Source organism: Hippocampus guttulatus, chromosome 13, assembly GCF_054856545.1.
Source record: "Hippocampus guttulatus isolate MCC_2025c chromosome 13, RoL_Hgut_1.0, whole genome shotgun sequence".
In the NCBI taxonomy this organism is placed as follows: Eukaryota; Metazoa; Chordata; class Actinopteri; order Syngnathiformes; family Syngnathidae; genus Hippocampus; species Hippocampus guttulatus.
The window spans coordinates 14,197,395-14,219,863 of record NC_141273.1 but is presented as its reverse complement, the minus strand read 5'-3'; the positions used below and the strand labels follow the sequence as shown (position 1 = coordinate 14,219,863).

Here is a 22,469-nt window from a genome sequence, read left to right as displayed (position 1 = left end):
GGTATACTGCAAAAAAGTGTAAAAAACATTTTCAAGCCTCTTGTACTCAAATAACACCTGAGAGTTGTTTCCCTCGCATGATCCAAGATTGCATTTTACACAGAACACATAAAACTACTTGCTTACTTGGATCTATATGTCAAGTCTTCACCTCTCAGTTTCAAGCAAGCCTTAAAGTGTGTATGGATGGAGGAACTCTGCTTTGGTGACATGTTCAGTGTTCAGGTTTGTTGTCATGCATGGCCATCCCATCCTGTCTGGACGGCTCATTCCCAAGAGGAGAAAGGGAGAATGGGGGGATGGGAAGAAGACATTAAAGTGCAGCGCTTAGTCTTTTATAACCCTTCAAGTGAAAGGATCAATATGAGACGAAAGACCAATTACCATCAAGCGATGAACACATTTACTCACGCTGAAAGTATGCACGGGATGACGAGAGCCACCAAGAGACTCTGGTCCATGTAGTCATCAGGTCACGCTTCATTGTGCCGGAATCCAGTAGACTGGAAGATGAGCGGGTTACAGGTTTGGTTTTAACGTCGCCGTCAGTTTCCTCTCTCATTAAATGTCTCGTCACGGCGGGCTATAATCACTTCGCTGTTGTGCTTTTTGGGGGAGGGGGATTTTAGGGTGACACGTCCAAGACTGAGGGAAAGAGGCATTTGTCTTTTGGATAGGTGTGTGTGACAAGCAGAATTCGTCTGACCCCACAGACAACCACACACACACGTGAACACAGGAGCAAACCCTGACACACGCACACACACACACACGCACAGATTTCAAGCGCTTGTTGCTGTACAGAGGTGGAAAGTCCAGATGTTTCAGTCTTTATCTCTCATTAAACGCATCTGTCTGTGCACTCAGGCGGGCCCGGCTGGAATACTGCGTAACATGTTAAAGCTTCCTGTCTCTAAGAAAATGCAGCTGCTGTTATTTGCGAAACATCATCTCACTCAAAGATTTTGATATTATACTATTTCATGTCATTTAAAATCCCCAAATTTATAGTTGCGGTTTAACAGAATATATCCCTGTACTTGAATCATGCAGAGAGGCTTGGTGGTCTAGTGGTTAGCGTGTCGATCTCACAGTGCAGAGCTACAGGGTTCGATTCGAGCTCCGGCCTCCCTGTGTGGAGTTTGCATGCTCTCCGGTTTCCTCCCACATTCCAAAAACATGCATGGCAGGCTGATTGAACACTCAAAATTGTCCCAAGGTGTGAGTGTGAGTGCAAATGGTTGTTTGTTTCTGCTTTCCCTGCGATTGGCTGGCAACTGGTTCAGGGTGTCCCCCGCCTACTGCCCGAAGACAGCTGGGATAGGCTCCAGCATGCCCCGTGACCCTTGTGAGGATAAAGTGGGTCAGAAAATGGATGGATGGATGAATCATACATACAGAGTCATGCACTTCAAATGAACTGTCACCGGTTCTTGTTGTTTGTGTGCTTTTGTGATCCATGTTGTGGTGGTAATTTTGATTGAAATCGTACATAGCCGATAGCTGATGGACAACATCTTGACTTGGTTAATTCTTGATGTTGCTTTTCGCACAATGTTCTTTCTTTTTGATCAGACGAGAAAAGAGAATGCTCATAAGTGATGTCTGCCATCTAGCGGTGAATACTATTATTACAATATGAAGTGGATCAGCTGCAGTAGACATTTTTATAATTTTCAAAATCTAGGGCCATTTCGAGTTGCCCAGCCTTGTCATAGACAGATCATTTCTAAGATCCATCCATCCATTTTCCGAACCGCTTGATCCTCACTAGGGTTGCGGGGGGTGCTGGAGCCTATCCCAGCCATCTTCGGGCAGTAGGCGGGGGACACCCTGAATCAATTGCCAGCCAATCGCAGGGCACACAGAGACGAACAACCTTCCACGCCCACACTCACACCTAGGGACAATTTAGAGCGTCCAATCAGCCTGCCATGCATGTTTTTGGAATGTGGGAGGAAACCGGAGCACCCGGAGAAAACCCACGCAGGCCCGGGGAGAACATGCAAACTCCACACAGGGAGGGCGGAGCTGGCATTTCTAAGATTCACCATGAAATAAAAGGAGGTGAGAGGGCCCTGTTCATCTCTGCTCTCTTAATGAACTGTTGTGTGTTCCAGGGGGCCCACGTTTGGGTCAGGGAGAAGGAGCAGCTGGTTCCAGCCACGGTCAACTCCTGCGGAGATGGCACCCTGGTTCTCACTACTGACTATGGAGAGGTAGGAACATGCACACACAAACATGATATGACTCAATATGTTGAACCGACAGATGTTAGGGCTGGCACTCAGCATGGAGCGTTCGCGCCTCTGGCAATGTCTTCTGCATTTAAGCTTTAGTATTGGCGTGAAAGGCGGCTCAAGGCAGCTTCAATACATTTTCATGGATTCTAAAAAGAGCCATGAATTCCAAACCCGCGAGCCACAAAGGTCTGAGACTCATTTTTGAGGCATTAGCTGCCCAACGCTGAGTCACGTAGCATTTGAAGGTGACACTATTGGAGTTTTGTGCTGTCGCGTTCATGCTCCAACCTTCGCATCAGCAATGTTCCGGCGCTATCAGATTGATGTCTCAACCTTTGTCTTTGCAGCAGTACTGAGGAATACAGTTGCAAGAAAAGAAAAATGGGAATGACCTGGTCATTTGATCAGCAAAATCAAAGCTAGGGGGTGTTTTTTTTGTTGTGGTTGTTTTTCGATTTTACCATCACCTCCAATCTCTTCATATTGATTAGATTAGGCTCCAATTAGCTCTTGCATATTTTATTGGTGGCCTGTCTGGGGTATTTGAGTTTTGAAATGTGTCTGCTGCATGCGCCACATGCATGCATCTGCACACTAATTGACATAGTGTAATTTGGCGGCTCAGTGATGAAGTGCTGCCTCCACAAAGGAAAATCTTGTCCATTTTCTGTGTGTGCGTGTAAAATTGTAATATTATGAGTAAAATAACTGCAAAAAATAAAAAAATATTGTGACTGAAAGTTAATTTAAAAAAACTAAAGTTGAACTACTATGAAAGTTGAAAAAAGAAAAACATCTTGACTGTAATCTTTGGAGAGAAATCGTTGAAATTATACAAAAATATTATGTACTAAAATGTTGACTTATTACAGGATTTAATTTTAATTTGAAATTAATATGATAAATTATTGGCAAAAAAATCTTTTGGGATGCAATAATTTGCCCCAGATGCTGTGGTACCATTGCATGGTTTTCACCATGTTAAACCCTCCATCGTGCTGATTTGCTATCAAATATCCAGCAGGGCTAACGTTTAAAAGCAAACAGAGGGAGGAAAGACGGCAGGGAGCTTCAGTGTGTGTGTGTGGGGGGGGGGGGCAAATTAAAGACATTCATAATCCAGAAGAGTAATGAGGATGTTTGGGACCGTCCCACCAGAGGTACAAGCAGGGACGTGCAAAGAGGATGTTTTTAGACGAGTGGACAAACATGAATTGATTGTACAATTTATTCACATGAGAGGAAGGCTACATGTGTTGTGAGGGGATTGAGACTCTTGGCCACAGTCTATTATTAGCTGCCAACTAGAGCATGTGTGTGTGTGCGTATGTGTGTGCGTGTGCGTGTGTGTGTGTGTTGGGCTCAAAAACACTCAATCCAAAGTGCAATGTGTGTACGCACGCCCTCGCTGGGATATACAGATTAGATGAGTACGCGCACCTTCTTAATGTGATTTCCAACCTTCAATTACATTATTTTGGCAGAGGCCACGGTATTAAAACCGGAAGTGCAATGAGGGGCTGAAGGCAATGTTTTGTTGACTTCCAATCATGCTTGAATTTAGTGCGCCTTTGATTTTCTAACGTTGCTTTTAGAACTTTCTGAATACCAGTCAAATGAGTCAAGTCCCTCTTGTAAGGAAAATTGAAGTTATGAGTGGCGTTCAACAAGGCTCACAACGTGAACCCCTCAAACCTTTTTTTTAAAAGTAATTTGTTGTGACAACAGCTGTTGAGCCATAAATCGACCAATAATGTCCTTGTTCAATTCTTCAAACAAGATGTTCTCAAAGGGAAGTGGCCACTAGGCTTAGAGTATCATCAGCAGGCCGCAACACAGCTACAGAAAGACTGGAAGTGTCACAGAAAGATATACAAGTGGACATGTGAGTTCTGCTGTCAAACTGTTTCTTAGAGAATAGAGAGTTGTGCAAAAAAGTCCTGAAACATTCAACAGTTGGACACGCATTCCAAAGTTTAGAGAAGATCCAGTTAAGTTCACTTTCCTAAAAAGAAAAGATTGAAGATGGAAAAAATATCAAGATGTGGGTGCTTCCTTGTTCTTTTTAAACAACTACCTCCTGATAGCGACTCTAAATTTGGCTCGTCGGCATATCTCATGAGGGGTTTCTCTCCTCGACCATTGGTATCGTGCTGATGCGGTCGCCACGGTTACTAGTCAGAGAATCGGCATCCTTTTGAAATACGCGGTAATTGTGACACAAGAAAGCGAGCGGCAAAAAACGCCAGACAAAGCACACAAACGCCACCAGCACCTGTGTATATATTTTCATTCCATATGCACACATGCATGCGTGGACACACACGCAGGTTCTGTTCGCAACGATGCGTGTGTGACGTGACCTGGATTTCTGTAGCTGCAGCGTGAAAGCGGTGGCGAGAGCTCACTCGAGCAGGGAACATGCTGCGGGGATGCTTTGTGAGCACACATGCACAGAGATGAAACTGAAATGTGAAACACTTTTTTTGTGTGTGTGTGTGTGTGTGTGGGATAGTGCAAGCAAAATGACCCACATTTCCTCCTCCGCATCAGTTTAATGTCACCGGGCCACAGAGCACACTCATGCATGTGCTTACTCCCCGCTCTCTTAATTAATTTGACACAAAAACACACTTATGCAAATGCCGCGCATTGCACGCTAAAAATAAATAAATAAAGGAAAGTAAGAGCGACCTGGCAGTGCCCCCCCCCCACCCCCCTCCTCGGTGAGGGAATGTGGGCTGCTGCTACTTGAACTTGTACGAGCAGCATGACATGGACATCAGATAGATAATTAAATAGAAATCGATTCAGAGTGGTTCAATGAATTGACTCTTGTTTGGAAAAACTGCGACGTAGCAAGAAATATGCGACAACTATGAGATGACGGTTGCTAATATAAATGCTCTGAGGGCCGGATTAACGTGCGGAACATTTTCCAATGGTGAAAATGATTTAATAATCATAAAGCGGCTCCTGTGCGGCAGCCAGGATGAGATTAAGCGGTAAGCCGTGAAGGTCATACATTTCTGATCTGAGGTCAGTGCTGCCAGCTTGCAGGAATCTGACAGTTCATCCTCTGACTTTGCAGAAAAAAAAAAAGAAAGGTATGACTATATTGGTCACTGTGCCAAAGGCTCTCTTCGCTCTCTCTCTGCACGTCTACTTCTGTCTCTGTCTTCAGCTATAATACGAGAAGTCACATGAGACGCTTGGCCTGTTATCATGCAAAGCACATTCACACATCAAAGAGCTTCAGCAGAAAAAAAAAAAACTGGCACGCACACACAAAAAAAAAGGCTTTCATTTTGCATTACAGACACTAGAGAAATGTTACAAGCCGCTATTCAGTTTGTGTGCCTTTGAAAACATTCAAACAGTCACAACATTGGGTGCGCTTTGCTTTGTAATATAATTTAAAAATCCTTTCAAAAATTGATAAATGGTAATCTGGTTGAAATTTTTTTTTAAATGTACTTTAACCAAATCTGATCATTCTGGTCAGTGAATAAAAAAAGAATTTAACAATATACTGTAGTTTTCATGGGTTTCACCTGGCCAAAAATCCCCATGGTAGTGACGGCCAAAACATGCAGTTTGATGTGACCGCTAAATGACAAAATCCCCATTCGGCACCTTTCATTACATTTTGCATGAACACAACTAAAATTGTTGAGGAAAAAAAGGAAGTTGGGTGGACACAAATGCCCCGCAAGTAAAGCCCGTGGGGGGTGTCAGCAAATGTTATTGCAACACACACACACACACACACAATGTGGAGAGGCCTCCAATTTAAAAACGGCCGATAAGAGTCGCCCATCCCCTTGACACCATATCCAGTTCATGTAAAAGAACGTATGTCAGTTATGATTGACACGTGTCTGTCATGCACGGCATGTCAGGTGCTGTACCTGCAGCAGGCGGAGGTCACCAGGGAACGTGTGCACGCCATGCACCAGACCAGCGTGGACGGCGTGGAGGACATGTCGGCGCTGGCTGAGCTGCACGAGGCCGCCATCATGCACAACTTGTACCAGCGCTATCAGAAGGACAGCATCTATGTGAGAAGTTGTCTTTTGTGTAACCCCGCCTCCATCGTGAAGTCCTGGTATTTTTCTGAATTTTATTTTATTTTTTTTCCTGCAGTAAATATATCTACTTTGGACTAACGCTAATTTATATTGTGTGTATTCCACTATTGACCACTCGATGGCGGCACCCTTATTTAGTTTGCGAGGGTGTCAGGAAGTACTATTGAATATTTTTTTAAGTAACTTTTGGAGCATTGAAATTTTTTAATGCATCTTGTACACGATCATGATTATACATGCATGTATGCTGTAGTTCCATTAACCAACTTAAACATATCACCTTCACATGAGGCTCTTCTTGCTCGACTAAATTACACGCTAGCAAGCGCTGCCCGCTAAATAACTTCAAATAAATAATAATAAACTTCACCAAAGCCAAAAACAACCCAACTTGGTGACTAAGTAGGCTGACATGCGACGGCGTGCCCTGGTTAATCGGGGATGGCGCTTTTCAGACAAACATCGGCAGCATCCTGGCGGCAGTCAACCCTTACAAGCAGATCCCAGGTCTGTACGACCCGGAGCGGGTGGACCTGTACTCCAAGCACCAGCTGGGTGAGCTGCCGCCGCACATCTTTGCCGTGGCCAACGAATGCTACCGCTGCATCTGGAAGCGACACGACAGCCAGTGTGTGCTCATCAGGTCAGCTCCTGTGACATCGACATCGTTGTTATTTATTTTAAAGGTCGTCTTTTTTTTTTTTTTTTTAATTTGGGCATTTCTTCATTTAAGGGATTCACTGTATCGGTAGTCTTGGTTTAAGGGACCAGTGCAACTTTTGGGGGATTTACGGTAGTCTAAGTTCACCCTGCACAACATTTGCGGGGTTTTTGGTCTCTCATATTAATCGGTTAAATTTGGGGTCTTCTTTTTTTCCATATTCTTATTTTGCCCTGCACAATTTATGGGAGAGTTACGGTAACCTTCTTTTAACCTGTATAATTTTAACCTGGGCAGTTTATGGGGATTACATAATATTAGGGCACTACAGTTGTCCCATTTTAACCTGCATATATTCCATATTATATCATATGTTTGAAGGGATTGAAGTTTTATTTCAACCTCTACAAGTCTGGCGGGTTTTACGTTTGTGTTATTTCAAACTGTGCAATTTTTGAGGGATTTACGGTAATCGCATTTGAACCCGCGCAATTTGTTTTTTTAGGGGGCGAGGTGGGGTAACATTCAATCAATATCAATTTGTGTCGGTTTCAGTGGCGAGTCGGGGGCAGGAAAGACGGAAAGCACCAAGCTATTGCTGCAGTTTCTGTCGGTGATGAGCCAAAACTCAGCTGGGATGCCGCCGTCGGAGAGAAGTACACGCGTGGAGCAGGCCATTGTACAGAGCAGGTATGTTTCATATGTGCAATATGGCGGAGCGATCACATGGCGACAGAGTCTGCTTTAAAGACAAATTGTTATTAAGATGCAACAAAAAATGATTTACATACTTTGGTAGTTGCTGGGTTTTTTTGCTTAGCAAAGAAGTTTATCGGGTTGTCATAGACATTGTGGCTTCAGAGTTGACTGGAACGCAAATCGTCTTTGATGATACTGTGTAAGTGGTTGAGTAGGTGCCTCTGTTTTGGCTAGCAACATGGGTCGAACTGACTATTGTGGACAATGCACAATAATGTGGAGCGATCACAGGTCAGAAGCTACCGGGAGACAAATCATCTTTCAAGACAAAGTGTCCCCCGCTCACCTTCTCTTCGCAGTCCTATCATGGAAGCATTCGGGAATGCCAAGACCGTTTACAACAACAACTCCAGCCGCTTCGGGAAGTTCATCCAGCTTCACTTTTCGGAGAGCGGCAACATCCAGGGAGGCTGCGTCATTGATTGTATCCATTTTTTTTTAGGCCGATTATGATATTTGGCAAAACAAAATTCCGATAACCGTTTAGTCAGACGTCTATTTAAAATAATACTTCCAATAATTAGGATATGACAGGTTGAACTGTTTAACAATACTTTCTCCAATCCTATTTTTTTAACATTGCCGATTTTAAAAGAACTAATATCCGCTCTTTGGTCTTATTATCGGTGCCAGTACAGTCAACCTGCCAATGCCATCATGTAATGACGGGCCATCATGTGCTAATTCAAAATTGTCCACCGTGTCAACAAGTTCACATCTTTTGTTGTTGACTTTCCTTGACTCGCATTCCGTCAGATTTACTGGAAAAGGTAACCATCTCGGAATTATTTGCGATGGGTTTGTTTTGTTTATCGCGACTGTTGACGATTGGGTTGATTGGCGGCAGAACCGAGTGGTGCGACAGAACCCCGGAGAACGCAACTACCACATCTTCTACGCGCTGCTGGCAGGAGCCAACAAAGAGCATAAAAGTAAGTTTGCTTGCGTATCAAATTTTATTTGTCTCTCCCCGCCCTTTTTTTTCCAAATTCATTTTAATTTTATTTGGTCAGGCCTCTACTTCCTGGAGGATCCAGCGGAATCTTTCCACTACCTCAGTCAGTCGGGTTGCCTGAAGGACAAGAGTCTGAATGACAAAGGGCTGTTTAACAGTGTTATGGTGAGTTAGTAATACATCATCAATTTGAATCAATACTGACAGGAATATATTCTTTATCCTCCGGAAAAAAACAATTTTATTTTCATCATAATGAGTTTGAATTCCCCGTTAGCATGACCTTCCTTCTCACACGGTTCCACCACCTCCTCTTTTCCTTCCCGTTGTGAGCAGGAGGCGCTGAAGGTACTGGAGTTCTCAGACGAGGAGATCTGGGACATGTTCAAGCTGCTCTCGGGCGTCCTGCAGCTCGGCAATGTGGAGTTCATGACGGCGGGAGGAGCTCAGATCACCACCAAGCAAGGTCGGTGGCAAGCTCAAAACAGAAAAAAAGAAGTGCAGTATTATACTGTACTCCACCAGCCCGACTCCATTTCTTGCTGCCCTCAATCTCCTTTTGGATAAAACTTGTCTCCTCACTGCTACTGGTCATTTTTATGTAATGAGCGTGAGCTGATCCTAATGCTGTGATATTTTACAGACTTCACAGTCTCCACTTTGGTGCAATGTTAAAATTTCTTCCTGCCCTCCGTCTCCTCTTGGATAACAATTGTCTCCTGACCCTGCTGTTGCATTTTTATACACCAGAATCTCTTGCTTTAATGCTATGTCTTTTTGCTGCCTTCAGATTGTGCTTGTATCAAAGATCCGTCTCCTTCCTGCTCCTGACTTTTTTTTTTTTAGTATTAACGTTAACTTACACAATCTCCCCTTTGCTGCAGTGCTCCATTTTCTTGTAGGACTTGGCCTACTCTTTTATCAAATTTCGCAGCAATTGTTCTAAAAGAAATCATGTTAGCTGAATATATTGATGCAGTATTATATGTACTCCACTGTCTCCACTTTGCTTTCGTGCTCTGTCTTCTTGCTGCCCTGAGTCACCTCTTGGATAAATGTTGTCTTGATGCTGCGAATAATATTTTGTTCTTGTGCTCTGGCAGCTGTAGTATCATACATACCCCACAGTAACCATTATGCTGAAGTGCTCTGCTGTCTTATTGACCTCATTCTCCCTCTTGGATAAAATTCTCCTTACCAAAATTGATATAATTTTTTTTCCATTGTCGCGACGACGTAGCCCTGGATCCTGCAGTATTGTACTCCACACTTCCTGCAGTATTACAAATACTCCACAGTCTCCACTTTGGTGCAATGCTCCGTCTACGTTCTGCCCTCAGTCTCCTCTTGGATAAAGTGTTTGTTTGTGTTGGGTTTTTATATATTTTTTTCAGTGGTGACAAACGCCAGTGAGCTGCTTGGCCTCGATGCCTTCCAGCTGTCCGAAGTGCTAACTCAGCGCTCCATCATATTGCGAGGGGAAGAGATATGCTCGCCGCTCACCATCGAGCAGGTCGTTAAGCACTCGCCGATTGATTTGCCCTGGGATTTATTTCCTCACAATGCTAAACCGCCTTCCCGTGATGTGATCACAGGCTGTGGATTCCCGGGATTCTGTCTCCATGGCGCTGTATTCCCAATGTTTCTCCTGGATCATCCTCAAGATCAATCAGAAGATAAAAGGGAAGGAAAATTTTAAGTCCATCGGTATTCTGGACATCTTTGGCTTTGAGAACTTTGAGGTTTGTTTGAGCACGGGACACACGTACTGTGCATTAAAATGAACACAAAACAAACAAAACAGAAAAGGTCTTGGATTAAGCATATGTTTTGTTTGTTTGTTTGTTTGTTTGTTTATTGAACATAAAACATATATACAGTAATAATTTGACAGAAAATAAGGTAGATAAAAAAAGTAAAAAGAAAGAAATCAATCTTCATTCAACACAGTTATTATGTTCAAGGGAGTAGGAAGAAGTAATGAGTAGAATATGCAAATGAGTCAGTGTCTTTTTTCCTTCAGGTGAATCGCTTTGAGCAGTTCAATATCAACTACGCCAATGAGAAGCTCCAGGAGTACTTCAACAAGCATATCTTCTCCCTCGAGCAGCTGGAGTACAACAGGTGTGCTTTGTCAATTTTGATTTGAGTGAGAGAGAGAGAGCAAGAGGGTGGGGGGGGGGGGGGGCTCGGCATCTAATGTCCTGTTGATTATGTTTCTGTCTTCGCAGGGAAGGTGTCCAGTGGGATGCCATCGACTGGATGGACAATGCCGAGTGTCTTGACCTCATAGAGAAGGTATCACGCATATAGTCTTGAAATTATTTTAATGCGGAGCAGTGACTTGAGTGCAAAAATGGTTGGTGTGTCGCGCACAATGCCGTCGACCTTGTCTGGTGGGCCTGATGAGAAGATATTAATTTGCAATGGACGATGGGCTGCAAATTATTGAGTGCCATGAAATCTGCCTAGCAACAAACGTGATCAGGAAAAATATGTTGATTGCTCTCCAGTCGAGTAGATTTCTCGGGATCCTTTTATTACATTTTTTTTCACGTTTGTATTTATTTTTGGTGGTATCTAACGGGCCAACTTGCTTTACTCTTCAGAAATTGGGCTTGTTGGCTCTGGTGAATGAAGAGAGTCGCTTCCCCAAAGGCACAGACTTCACTCTTCTGGAGAAGCTTCACAGCAGACACTCTGTGAGTTTTTTATCTTTTGATTAATTATTTTAATTTTTAATTTTTCTTGTTAATTAAGTACACTGCAGACGTTACCGGTACTGACATTGAAAGTTTTGTGGCAGACCAACCCTTACTACGTGAAACCCAGACTGGCCGACCACCAGTTCGGCATCAAACATTACGCCGGGGAGGTGAGTAGTCCTCATGTTTGTACATTTGCGAAAAAGAGCCGACATAATGTTTTTTTTTGCGTTTGGGCGGCTTCAGGTCTTGTATGACGTCAAAGGCATCCTGGAGAAGAACAGAGACACCTTCAGAGACGACATCCTCAACATGCTGAAAGACAGCAGGTAGCTAGGACAGTGTGTGATGGACACAGCAAAAGTCCTGAAAAACAAAACAAAACATCACAATTTTGCCTAAAGGTTGGACTTCATCTACGACCTTTTTGAGAAGGTGGGCAGCAGGAACAACGAGGAGAAGATGGGAACAGCCAGACGCAAGCCCACCGTCAGCTCTCAATTTAGGGTGCGCACACAAAACACTGAAAATACATAATCAAAATAAAAATGAGTCTCTCGAGATACGAGCCGTCTTTCAGATGATTTTTTTTATTTTTACTTTAATGCGTCAAACTATACATAAGTTACATATGATATATTTGGGAAGACCCTGTTAGTTTAATGTTAACATCTAATAATATTTGAACACAAATGGTGGGACAACACATGCAGACAGACAATATCACCATACTAACAGGCATATATTCTTTATCATCTACAAAAAAAGCGAAGATCATTGCAGCTTAGTGAGTCCCTGGCAATAATGAAAATGTAAATGCAGACAAATAAAGAAGAGCGGCTTTCTTCTATTTGTCTATATTATACTGCCCCCGGTGGCCGAGACAGGGACACCAGAAGGAACAGCAGCAAGAATTGAATTGAAGCATTAAATCATGATAAGAATAAGAATAAGAAAACCTTTATCAGTCTCGCAATGGAGAAATTCCCAATTCACAGCAGCAAATTTATGAAAGGAAGAAGTAGAACAACAAAATATAGGAGCTGCTGGAAAGGCAGCCACTCTCGCAGCGCCATTTTGAAGTCAAAATAACAAAAATAACACAACACAACACATAGGACACAGACAGTCGTGTAATCTTCACCACTTTTCTCCATACACTTTGTTGTCTGAAGCAGTTATAGATGAAAGAGGAGAGGATCAAAGTGTCCTTTCACCAGTGGATCAGAGACGTCATGCTGAAAATGTGCACACGTCTGCTACAAGCTAAGTTTTGAAAGCAAACACGAAGCTGTAGCGTCCATTGACGAAAAAAGATTAGTTCACTTCTCCTGTCCCACGTAATCCGCTTCAAACTCCAAGCCGCGATTCCCAGTTCCAAATCCGCATCGGCGCTCCGCGCTAACGCTCCTTTCTTCTCATCGTCGGCTCTGCATGCTTGGAAAAGATAAAATATGTGTTTTGACTTACAAGCGCGGTCATGGAACAAAGTAAACTCATATCTCAAGGCCTTACTGTACACTGTAAATTTTCTCCCCTGCAGGACTCCCTGCATGCTCTCATGGCCACTCTGAGTGCATCCAATCCTTTCTTCATCCGCTGCATTAAGCCCAACATGGAAAAGGTCAGTCCGCTTCTACCTCAGCTCCTCTGAGTGAAAGAATCATTAATTTTACATTCATTTATCATAATTGACATTCATTACAATTTGTAGGCACTTGAACTGAAATTATTGATTCAATGATAATTGCTTACATTTTTCATGCTTTGAATCAAATCAGTGTTTCAAGCTAAATTCACGTTAAATTTTAATGCTTCAAATGAGAATGTGTCCAATTTTTGCCCTTCAAATGAACTTTTTTGTTTTTTTTTCTGGCAGAATCCCAACATTTTCGACCCTGAGGTGGTCCTGAACCAGCTGAGGTACTCGGGGATGCTGGAGACCGTCAAGATCCGTCGTGCCGGGTTCCCTGTCCGAAGAACTTTTAAAGATTTCTTCTTGCGGTGAGTTGCTCTCACATTAAATCCGACCACATAGCTCCACCCACAAACAGGATTAAATTGGTCAAAATCAAGGTACCACTGTTTTCTCCCACATTCCAAAAACATGCATAGCAATCTGATTGAACACTCTAATTTGTCCCTCAGTGTGAGTGTGAGCACGAATGGTTGTTTGCCTGAGTGTGCCCTGCGATTGGCCCGCAACTGGTTCAGAGTTGTTAAGTGAGAATCAATATGGCTTCAGGGAAAAACGGACCACCTCAATGGCAGTTATGGAGTTTGTGGAAGCAATAGCCACTAATATAGACAACAAAGAATTTACTGTTGGGGTTTTCCTAGATCTAAAAAAAGCTTTTGACACAATAGATCACAGTATATTATTGAAAAAACTAGAAAGGTATGGCATTAGAGGTGTAGCTTATAAATGGATAAAAAGTTATTTAGAAAACAGATATCAGTACGTGCAGCTCAACAATAAAAAAACGAATCAACTGAAAATCACTCATGGAGTTCCTCAGGGGTCAGTGCTTGGTCCAAAACGATTCATCTTATATATAAATGATATCTGCAAGGTCTCAAAACAATTTAAATGTGTCCTATTTGCTGATGATACAACTTTCTACTGTTCTGGAATAAATCTGAAACAGCTCCTGACAACTGTAGAAAATGAATTAAACAAATTAAAAAACTGGTTCGACAGAAATAAATTGTCACTTAACCTGAAAAAATCGAAGTTAATTGTTTTTGGCACAAGACCAATCAAACACCAAGCTAAAATTATGGTAAACTCAATTGAGATAGAAAGAGCGTATGAAACCAAGTTTCTCGGATTAGTAATAGACTCAAAACTATGTTGGAAGCCACATATCGATAACGTAAAAAGAAAAATAGCCAAAACCGTAGGGATCCTCTACAAAACCAAGGAAGTGCTAAATAAGAGATCTTTGTACACATTGTACACTTCATTATTATTACCATATATGACCTACTGTGTGGAAATATGGGGAAATGCCTGCAAAACAAACACACTCCCTATTCTCAACCTACAAAAAAAAGCAATTCGAATTATTAATAGATCAAAATATACAGAACCCACAAATCCACTATTTATCAAATTAAATACGATGAAATTTTATGACCTGGTTGACTTTAAAATCGCCCAATTAATGTACAAAGCACACAATAACCTGCTCTGCCAAAACATTCAAAAGTTTTTCGAAATTCGAGAAAGCAGCTATGATTTAAGAGGTACCAACTTATTCAAAAAACTCAAAACAAGAACAAACATCAAGCAAAGAAGTGTATCTATCAAAGGTGTTAATCTGTGGAATAATCTCGAAACGGACCTGAAAATGAGTAAATCGCTTGCTGAGTTCAAAAACAAATTCAAAAAAATAGTACAAACAACCTACATCAATCAGAGTTAAAATGATAAATTCAAAACATTAAATATAATGATAAATCAGAACTAAGTTGATAAATAGAGAAAGGTATATAAATATCCATTATGAATACAAGAGAAAATTGACACAAGAGTGTCAGGGTGTGGAAGTATATAATCCCGATACAAACCAAAAGTTGTAAAAATATCACGGTTAAGGGTAAAGTATGAGCCTTAATGGAGACTTCTTTCTTCTTACTTTTTTCTTTTCTGATTGATATAAAAATGATTTATTAGATACAATCACATAACGGGGTAGGACTAGATAAGTTTTTTACTTCTTCCTACTCCCTTGAACATAATAACTGTGTTGTATGAAGATTGATTTCTTTCTTTTTTTATCTACCTTATTTTCTGTCAAATTATTACTGTATATATGTTTTATGTTCAATAAACAAACAAACAAACAAACAGAGTGTTCCCCGCCTACTGCCTGAAGACGGCTGGGATGGGCTCCAGCAGCCCCCGTGACCCTTGTGAGGATAAGCGGATCAGAAAATGGATGGATGGATGGGAGAATGGATTTTTGACAGATTCAAAACTATGCAGATGTGCGCGTAGCTTTATCCTCCATTGCTTCTTCTTGCCAGATATAAGATAATTTCCCAGGAGAAAGTGTCTACAGCAGGAGATGATAAGAAGAGGAGCACGGATCTTCTGACTAAATATGACAAGACCAAGAAAGAGTGGCAGCTGGGGAAGACCAAAGTACGGTTTCTTTCTGTTTAGAGGAGGGGTGGGCAAAGTACGGCCCGGGGGCTCACATAGATTGCTCCGTTCTTTAGTCAGGAGCATGTAGCGACAATATATGCGCAGGATATCAGGAGTCCCATTATATTCGTTGAATTCATTTAGCCGCTTGATTGAATTGGTGTTAAAATGTATTCATATTCATTCACGATCTATTTTGCATTCATATATCATTTACTGTCACGTTTTGCGAGGTGGTAGTTGGAGGACCCCAAAAAGCAGGGAGTCCTTTTATACAACTAATGACGTAATGACCAACAGGTGTGCTGTTGCAGGTGGAGCCCTATAGTGCCACCTGTTGGTCACAAACAGAACCGTGACAATAAAACAATGACCCGACAATGAGTGGTCGGGCAGGAGTCCTTTTATACAAATAATGACGTAATGACCAACAGGTGTGCCGCTGCAGGTGGAGCCCTACAGTGCCACCTGTTGGTCACAAACAGAACCGTGGTATTTACCTCATTAATTAAATGTATTGTAAATGTAATATCATCACTTTTTCAAGATCTTCCCTCTGTATATTTTTTGAACAAACACAACAATAAATTCACCTTGATGAGACCATTTGCTGTTTTCTGTCCAGGTGTTTATGAAAGAGTCTCTGGAACAACGCTTGGAGAAAGACCGCGACGAAGTGCGACGCCAGGCGGCCATGATCATACGAGCTCACCTTCTCACTTTCTCGGCCAAGTAAGAGCCCCGTATCACTAACTTTTTTTTTTACCTTAGAAAACTGTACTAAAAAGGTATGTCATTTAGGAAACACTTCAAGCGAGTGCGTGCCAGCACCGTTACCCTGCAGAAGCACCTGCGCAGGCACATCCAGCGAGGCCGCTTTCTCCGCCAGCGCAAAGCAGCGCTGGTGCTCCAGAGGCACCGGCGAGGCCAGGTGGCCCGAACCCGCGTCCGCAATCTACGGGAGGAGAGAAGGAAGAAGGAGGAGGAAGAGAAAAAACTGATAGAGAAGGCAGAGGATGAGGAGGAAGCGGAGGTGGAGACGGAAGGCGATGTGGAGCAGGAGGGAGCCACCGAGGGGACCAATAAATCTTCTCAGGTAAATTGGGCATTGTTTTATAGTCGGGATGAGTGCTGAGGTGCAATAATATAAAATAAAAAGTTGAAATAAAATTGGAAGTAAAGACAGAAAATACTCCGAAAATAATAGAATGATATATAAACTATCAATAATAACCAGATGAAAGGGAAAGCATATGGGAAATATCCAACCATCAAGAAGGGGAAAAAAAATGTTCTGATTAGAAAAATAAAATAAAATTGAGACCTAATTTGAATTTTAGACCTAACTTGTAATTTCCCCATTGCGGGACAAATAAAGGATATCTTAATTTGTATTCATTTTATTGAGGAAAGTTTTGAGACATAAGTGATTTTCCTAGCGTGCCACCATTTCCCGCGTGATCTCCATTCCAGGACGAGGTGCGTCAAATGGAGGAGATTCTTCAGCTGGAGCGCGAGATCGAACGTCTGCAGAAGAAGCGCGAGGACGAGGTTTCGCAGCTGTGCGAGTCATCCAAGCAAGAGCTGCAGTTGCGCCGCGACGCCGAGCTCAAGCGCATGAAGAAGGAGGCCTCGCGCAAGGCCACGGGCCTCATTGACCTGCTCAACTTCAGCGGCGTGGATCCCTCGCTGGGTGAGGCGGCGCAGGGGGCGGTTGACGGCGAGGCCGAACCTCCCAAGGCCGCCCGGGTGAGTCTGGCTTTCATCCTCGATGGCGCTCCTTTATTTCGGTCACACGTGGAAAAACATCACAACAGTACGAGTGCACGAATGATGTGGAGATTTTTAGGGAGAGATGGCGATCCCGTTTCCAGAATAAAACACAGATAACTGATATCGGCCAACTAATTTAAAAAAATGTAGAATATTAAAAATGTACTTTTTGGGGGTTACTTAACTATTATAACAATAAAGGTATGACAACAGGCAGAACATTTGACTGTTTTACAATATTTTGTATATTATTTATTTTGACAACGGAGAGAAATTGGCCAAATTCCGTTTTTTGTTTTGTTTTGTTTTTTTTTAGGTGGGGGCGGCGGGTGAATGTCTTTTGTTGTGTAATCTTTTTCTGTAATGACCTTTGTTAGGTTTAAAAATGTAAAATGTCATATCCGGTAGATGTTTGAAAGTACTCTTAATGAAAAAAAAAAGATCAATTTCCGAATTTCCGAACCGCTTGATCCTCACTAGGGTCGCGGGGGGTGCCGGAGCCTATCCCAGCTGTCTTCGGGCAGTAGGCGGGAGACACCCTGAATCAGTTGCCAGCCAATCGCAGGGCACACAGAGACGAACAACCATCCACGCCCACATTCACACCTAGGGACAATTTAGAACGTCCAAACAGCCAGCCATGCATGTTTTTGGAATGTGGGAGGAAACCGGAGCACCCGGAGAAAACCCACGCAGGCCCGGGGAGAACATGCAAACTCCACACAGGGAGGCCGGAGCTGGAATCGAACCCGGTACCTCTGCACTGTGAAGCCGACGTGCTAACCAGTGGACTACCGGGCCGCCCCAAGATCAATTTTAGTTATTACTATATGTTTCTATCCAGTACAGGAGTGTAGATTGCTGTTTTTCTTATTTGAAAAACCTGCTTAAATTGTATTTATTTATTTGGGGTGGTGGGGGGCGTGGCTTAGGCTGCCACCGCCATGCAACTGGCCGTGTCCAAGGACGAGGAGGTGGACGAGGGTTTCCATGCTGAGGAGGAGTACATCCCGCTTCCCGACTTCCCCCCTCCGGTGGAGACTGACACCCCTATGGATCAGGCCATATTCACCCACCTCCCTCCGCCGCCGCCGGCCTTCGCCGAGGGCATGGTGCCCCCCGCTCCTCCCCCACTCCCGCCAGAGGGGCAGAAAGCCGAACCGGAGAGGAAGGTCAGCATGGCGGACAGCATGGCGGACAGCCTTGTGGACGGCGAGGAGCCCATCTACAGCATACCCGCCGACACCGAGTCCGACTACGACCAGGAGGAGGAGGAGGGCTCGGTGACGGCCGGCGACGACAGCTCGGTATCGGGCAGCAACCGGGGCAGCGCCGCAGTTACCGACGAAGAGCACCCACGCAAGTCCACCTGCACCAGCGTCAGCGCCGAGTCCTACCGGGGAAGCTCCGACTCAGTGAGGACACGCATTCACGCTTGTGCACGCAGAAACGGTCAAATGATTACATTCAAAACCGATAAAATGAAGAAAAATATACCGTATTGGCCCGAATATAAAATGTTTTTTGCATTCAAATAAGAAAAGTGGGATCGTCTTATATTCGGGGTCTAGACATTATACCCATTCATGACGCTAGATGGTGCCAGATATCAATGAAGCGAATGCTGAACTTGACTCCCCAGGCCAAAGTGAACTCCTGCCACGAAGAATGAAAATAAAAATAGCGGTAGCACAAAGAAGAAAAACAAAAAATTGCAGTAAGAAGTAAAAGAGAAGAAAATAACAGAAGAGATAACAGAAAATGGAGAAACGGCATGACAATCTGGAGAAAAGGGGGTCGAAGATCGGCCAGGTTAACCGGCAGCTGAGAAGTTATGATGTAATTTACATTTCAAAACCCAGAAGCCATTCATTTACGAATGTGATTGCACTTTAGATTTGAAAGAGGAAAAATAACGTGCTTTTTCTCTCAAATATATTGTTATAATCATTTGTACTGTCATTATTTTCTGTATGAAAATTAATTTGGTGTTCAAAAAGTCTTTTTTCAAACTTCAGTCTTGAAAAAGAAGGGGCCGTCTTATAATCAGGGCCGTCTTATATTCGGGCCAATACGGAAAATGGAAACAAATAAAAATGAGAAATTGAAAAAAAAAAATCCCAACTTGAGAAAATGCACAAAATCGGTCGTAATTGGAACTAAGCCTTGATTTCGAGCAGAATTCATTCAAGAGCCTTTTCCTTTTCATTTGGCAAAAATGGAGTTAGCCCACTCTAGTTCTCAGCGTCTCCTACTCACATGCATACTTCATTCAGTCATGCGACTATTATGGCTTCAGTATGCAGGCAGCGACGACGAGCATGACGGCATGATGGACACCGACGAGGAAGCCACCAACGGACGAGTCACCTTGTTAAATGGCAACGGGCCGCCGTATTTCCACGGTTACCTCTACATGAAAGGTGAGACTTGATCCCGTCTCGCCTTTCCTCATCGCGCTTTTCTGACTCCGTCTCCTACCCCCCCTGCAGCCGGCCTGATGATCCCGTGGCGAAGGCGCTGGTGTGTGTTAAAGGATGAGACCTTCATGTGGTTCCGCTCCAAGCAAGAGTCTCTCAAGTCGGGCTGGCTCTACAAAAAAGGAGGAGGCCTCTCCACCCTCTCACGCAGGTTGTTGTACTTGTTACCATGCATGTTTTTCAAGAGTTCCCATCAAGAGTTACTAGCAGTGGTTTACTACGGGTTGTTGAGGAGCTGCACGATTCACCCACGTGAAATTGAACTGTTTGTCTACAATCAGAAACTGGAAGATGCGCTGGTTTGTGCTGAGGGACAGCAAGCTGATGTACTACGACAATGACAGCGAAGAGAAGCTGAAGGGAACCATCGACATCCGGGCTGCAAAGTAAGACCCCCCCCCTCTCAAAAAAAAATCCATCTATTTATTTCTATCTGGAGTTTGGTCATGGGGGAAACGACTTTAGCACGGAACCCCGAGAGGTCCCAAGATTGTGCTTTTCTTAACATCTTGGCGATTGTGCGCTCAGAGAGATCGTCGATAACCACGAGAAGGAGAACGCTCTGAACATCGTGACGGACGAGAGGACCTACCAAGTTTTTGCTGAGTCGCCAGAGGACGCCAGGTCGGTTGGTATTTGCGATTACGTCGACCAAAACGTGAATTGTTTATTCGTGACAAATATATCGTACCTGTCGTACTTCTACGATATGGACTCTACTGAAAGCAAGACTAAAAGGCCAGTCAAGGGCGTTAAAATAATTTCCAAGCGCACCTGTGAAACGATGAAGAAGCTTCTCATGCAACTCAAGTACACTATTTGCTGCATTTCAATCTTCATCTCAACCAGATCGCGTTTTTATTATTATGTTTTATTTTTTGGGCTAATTCTCTCTCTCTCTGTTTATGTGTAGCGGTTGGTTTAACGTGCTCAGTAAGGTGCGAGTATGCACGCCGGAGCAGCTTCTGGAAATGTCCCACGAGCAGGCCAACCCCAAGAACGCTGTGGTTAGTTCCCTACATACAACTTGTCTTCCTTTTATTACGAGTCTGTCAAGGCTATGAGAAAGCGGCAGACATTAACTGGTCACAACATTAGATGCAGGGGTGCATCACTTTTTCAAAATGACATTGTAGGACTCAATTCATTTGCGTTATTACTATTTTGATCTCAGGGCACGCTTGACGTGGGTCTGATTGACTCTGTTTGTGCATCGGACAATCCTGATCGGTGAGTTTTATTTTTGTCAATTGCGGCATACCGTGTCGCGTCTATTTTTTTTTGTTCTTTTTTATTTTTTATTTTATTTTACGGAGCTTTTGCGGTATTCATTTTTCCATTCATAATTCTTCAGTGCTTATAGTACTTTTGAATTGTTTAAAAAATGTAATTAATATTTGTTATGTATTCATTTTTTAAATTCATTTTTTAGTTTACAATTTCAAACAATTATTTCGCTGTATTAAGTCTAGCTTTATTTTTGGAAATAATAGAATTATATAAAAAAAGTTCATTTGTTGATGGTTTTACTTACGTCTAATGACAACAACATTAATAATCCTATTAAATTGAACCAGGGTCACTCTTTGAAGAGCACATCTCATTAGATTACATGACATTAGATTTACGGTACCTAATATTGTGATAGGTGAGTCTAAAAAGTTGTTTTTTGTTGGTGCTGTTTGCAGGCCCAACTCCTTTGTGATCATCACAGCCAACCGTGTGATCCATTGCAACAGCGACACACCTGAGGAAATGCATCACTGGATCAGTCTGCTGCAGAAGCCCAAAGGCGACGCCAGGATCGAAGAGTTCCTCGTTCGAGGTGACACAGCCGTTGAATTGCTTTAAAAAAAATCAAAGAAAATGAAGTACAATTATTTAAGGACTTACAAAGTTTTTTTTCTTTTTTACGTTTTTGTAGTTTCAAATACAACTACTATATTCCGAAAAATGTATTCCACTTCATCTTGCATATTACTTATGTTGACAAAAAACATATCATCTTTCACCCTTTGGACTAGAATCAGGTCATCTATGGGCTTTTCACGAGAGGCGCTAGCCACCAGCTAGCTCGCAAGCTAACGGCTTCCCTGCTTAAAAAAACAAAAAGCATGGACGTCACAGCAAGACCAACATGTTGTTGTTGCCCTTTTGGAAGCTGGTGAAACCAGCAAGACTCCGGCTGGTCACCAGCAACTGCCCCGAGCAACATGCTAGCTGTGCTAGACAGCTATCGCTCAGTTCAGAGAGCGGGTTGCCCGGTGATCGACGGTTCAGCTCTTCCAATCTCGGCTGCTTTGTTTTGCCGTTGCTGCTTGTCTTGGTGGTGACACTAGCAAAACCAGCACAAAAACAACAAAACCATGCTGGTCTATGCTGTTTTGTAGCAGAGTTGGGGAATGTAATTGTGCCAGATATCCGCTAATGCGCACAAAGGCGCTCAAGCTCTTTGGTAGCGTTGGTCGAGGTACTCATGCCCGATGCTGAAAGTGTTACTGGGCACTGTATTAACCATTCTCTATCTCCACCATTCAATTCTGTAGAGTTCATAGTCTTTGTACACGTTTTCACAAGTTATCTTCAAACATGTACATTAGAAACAAACCTCAGAATTTATTTTACAGGGTACTTTTGTCACCTCTGCTT

The 22,469-nt window shown here is 43.0% G+C and overlaps 1 protein-coding gene across 2 annotated transcripts in view; it reads left to right on the top strand.

Moving 5' to 3' along the window:
- Positions 1-22,469, top strand: part of myo10l1 (myosin X, like 1) — a 34,767-nt gene that overhangs the window by 4,399 nt on the left and 7,899 nt on the right. The window contains exons 2-32 of one of the 2 annotated variants that reach the window (XM_086127474.1): positions 2,121-2,219; positions 6,146-6,304; positions 6,790-6,977; positions 7,551-7,685; positions 8,054-8,178; positions 8,511-8,524; positions 8,602-8,686; positions 8,768-8,874; positions 9,046-9,175; positions 10,104-10,222; positions 10,305-10,451; positions 10,733-10,833; positions 10,941-11,007; positions 11,319-11,411; positions 11,516-11,584; positions 11,661-11,743; positions 11,819-11,921; positions 12,958-13,038; positions 13,294-13,418; positions 15,447-15,564; positions 16,193-16,299; positions 16,369-16,663; positions 17,041-17,316; positions 18,273-18,755; positions 19,640-19,763; positions 19,833-19,971; positions 20,102-20,206; positions 20,349-20,444; positions 20,734-20,827; positions 20,995-21,050; positions 21,509-21,645. In XM_086127474.1, the coding sequence (XP_085983600.1) occupies positions 2,121-2,219; positions 6,146-6,304; positions 6,790-6,977; positions 7,551-7,685; positions 8,054-8,178; positions 8,511-8,524; positions 8,602-8,686; positions 8,768-8,874; positions 9,046-9,175; positions 10,104-10,222; positions 10,305-10,451; positions 10,733-10,833; positions 10,941-11,007; positions 11,319-11,411; positions 11,516-11,584; positions 11,661-11,743; positions 11,819-11,921; positions 12,958-13,038; positions 13,294-13,418; positions 15,447-15,564; positions 16,193-16,299; positions 16,369-16,663; positions 17,041-17,316; positions 18,273-18,755; positions 19,640-19,763; positions 19,833-19,971; positions 20,102-20,206; positions 20,349-20,444; positions 20,734-20,827; positions 20,995-21,050; positions 21,509-21,645 (4,060 nt within the window). Of the gene's footprint in view, positions 1-2,120; positions 2,220-6,145; positions 6,305-6,789; positions 6,978-7,550; positions 7,686-8,053; positions 8,179-8,510; positions 8,525-8,601; positions 8,687-8,767; positions 8,875-9,045; positions 9,176-10,103; positions 10,223-10,304; positions 10,452-10,732; positions 10,834-10,940; positions 11,008-11,318; positions 11,412-11,515; positions 11,585-11,660; positions 11,744-11,818; positions 11,922-12,957; positions 13,039-13,293; positions 13,419-15,446; positions 15,565-16,192; positions 16,300-16,368; positions 16,664-17,040; positions 17,317-18,272; positions 18,756-19,639; positions 19,764-19,832; positions 19,975-20,101; positions 20,207-20,348; positions 20,445-20,733; positions 20,828-20,994; positions 21,051-21,508; positions 21,646-22,469 lie in introns of both variants that reach the window. The other variant, XM_086127473.1, reaches the window with a different exon arrangement.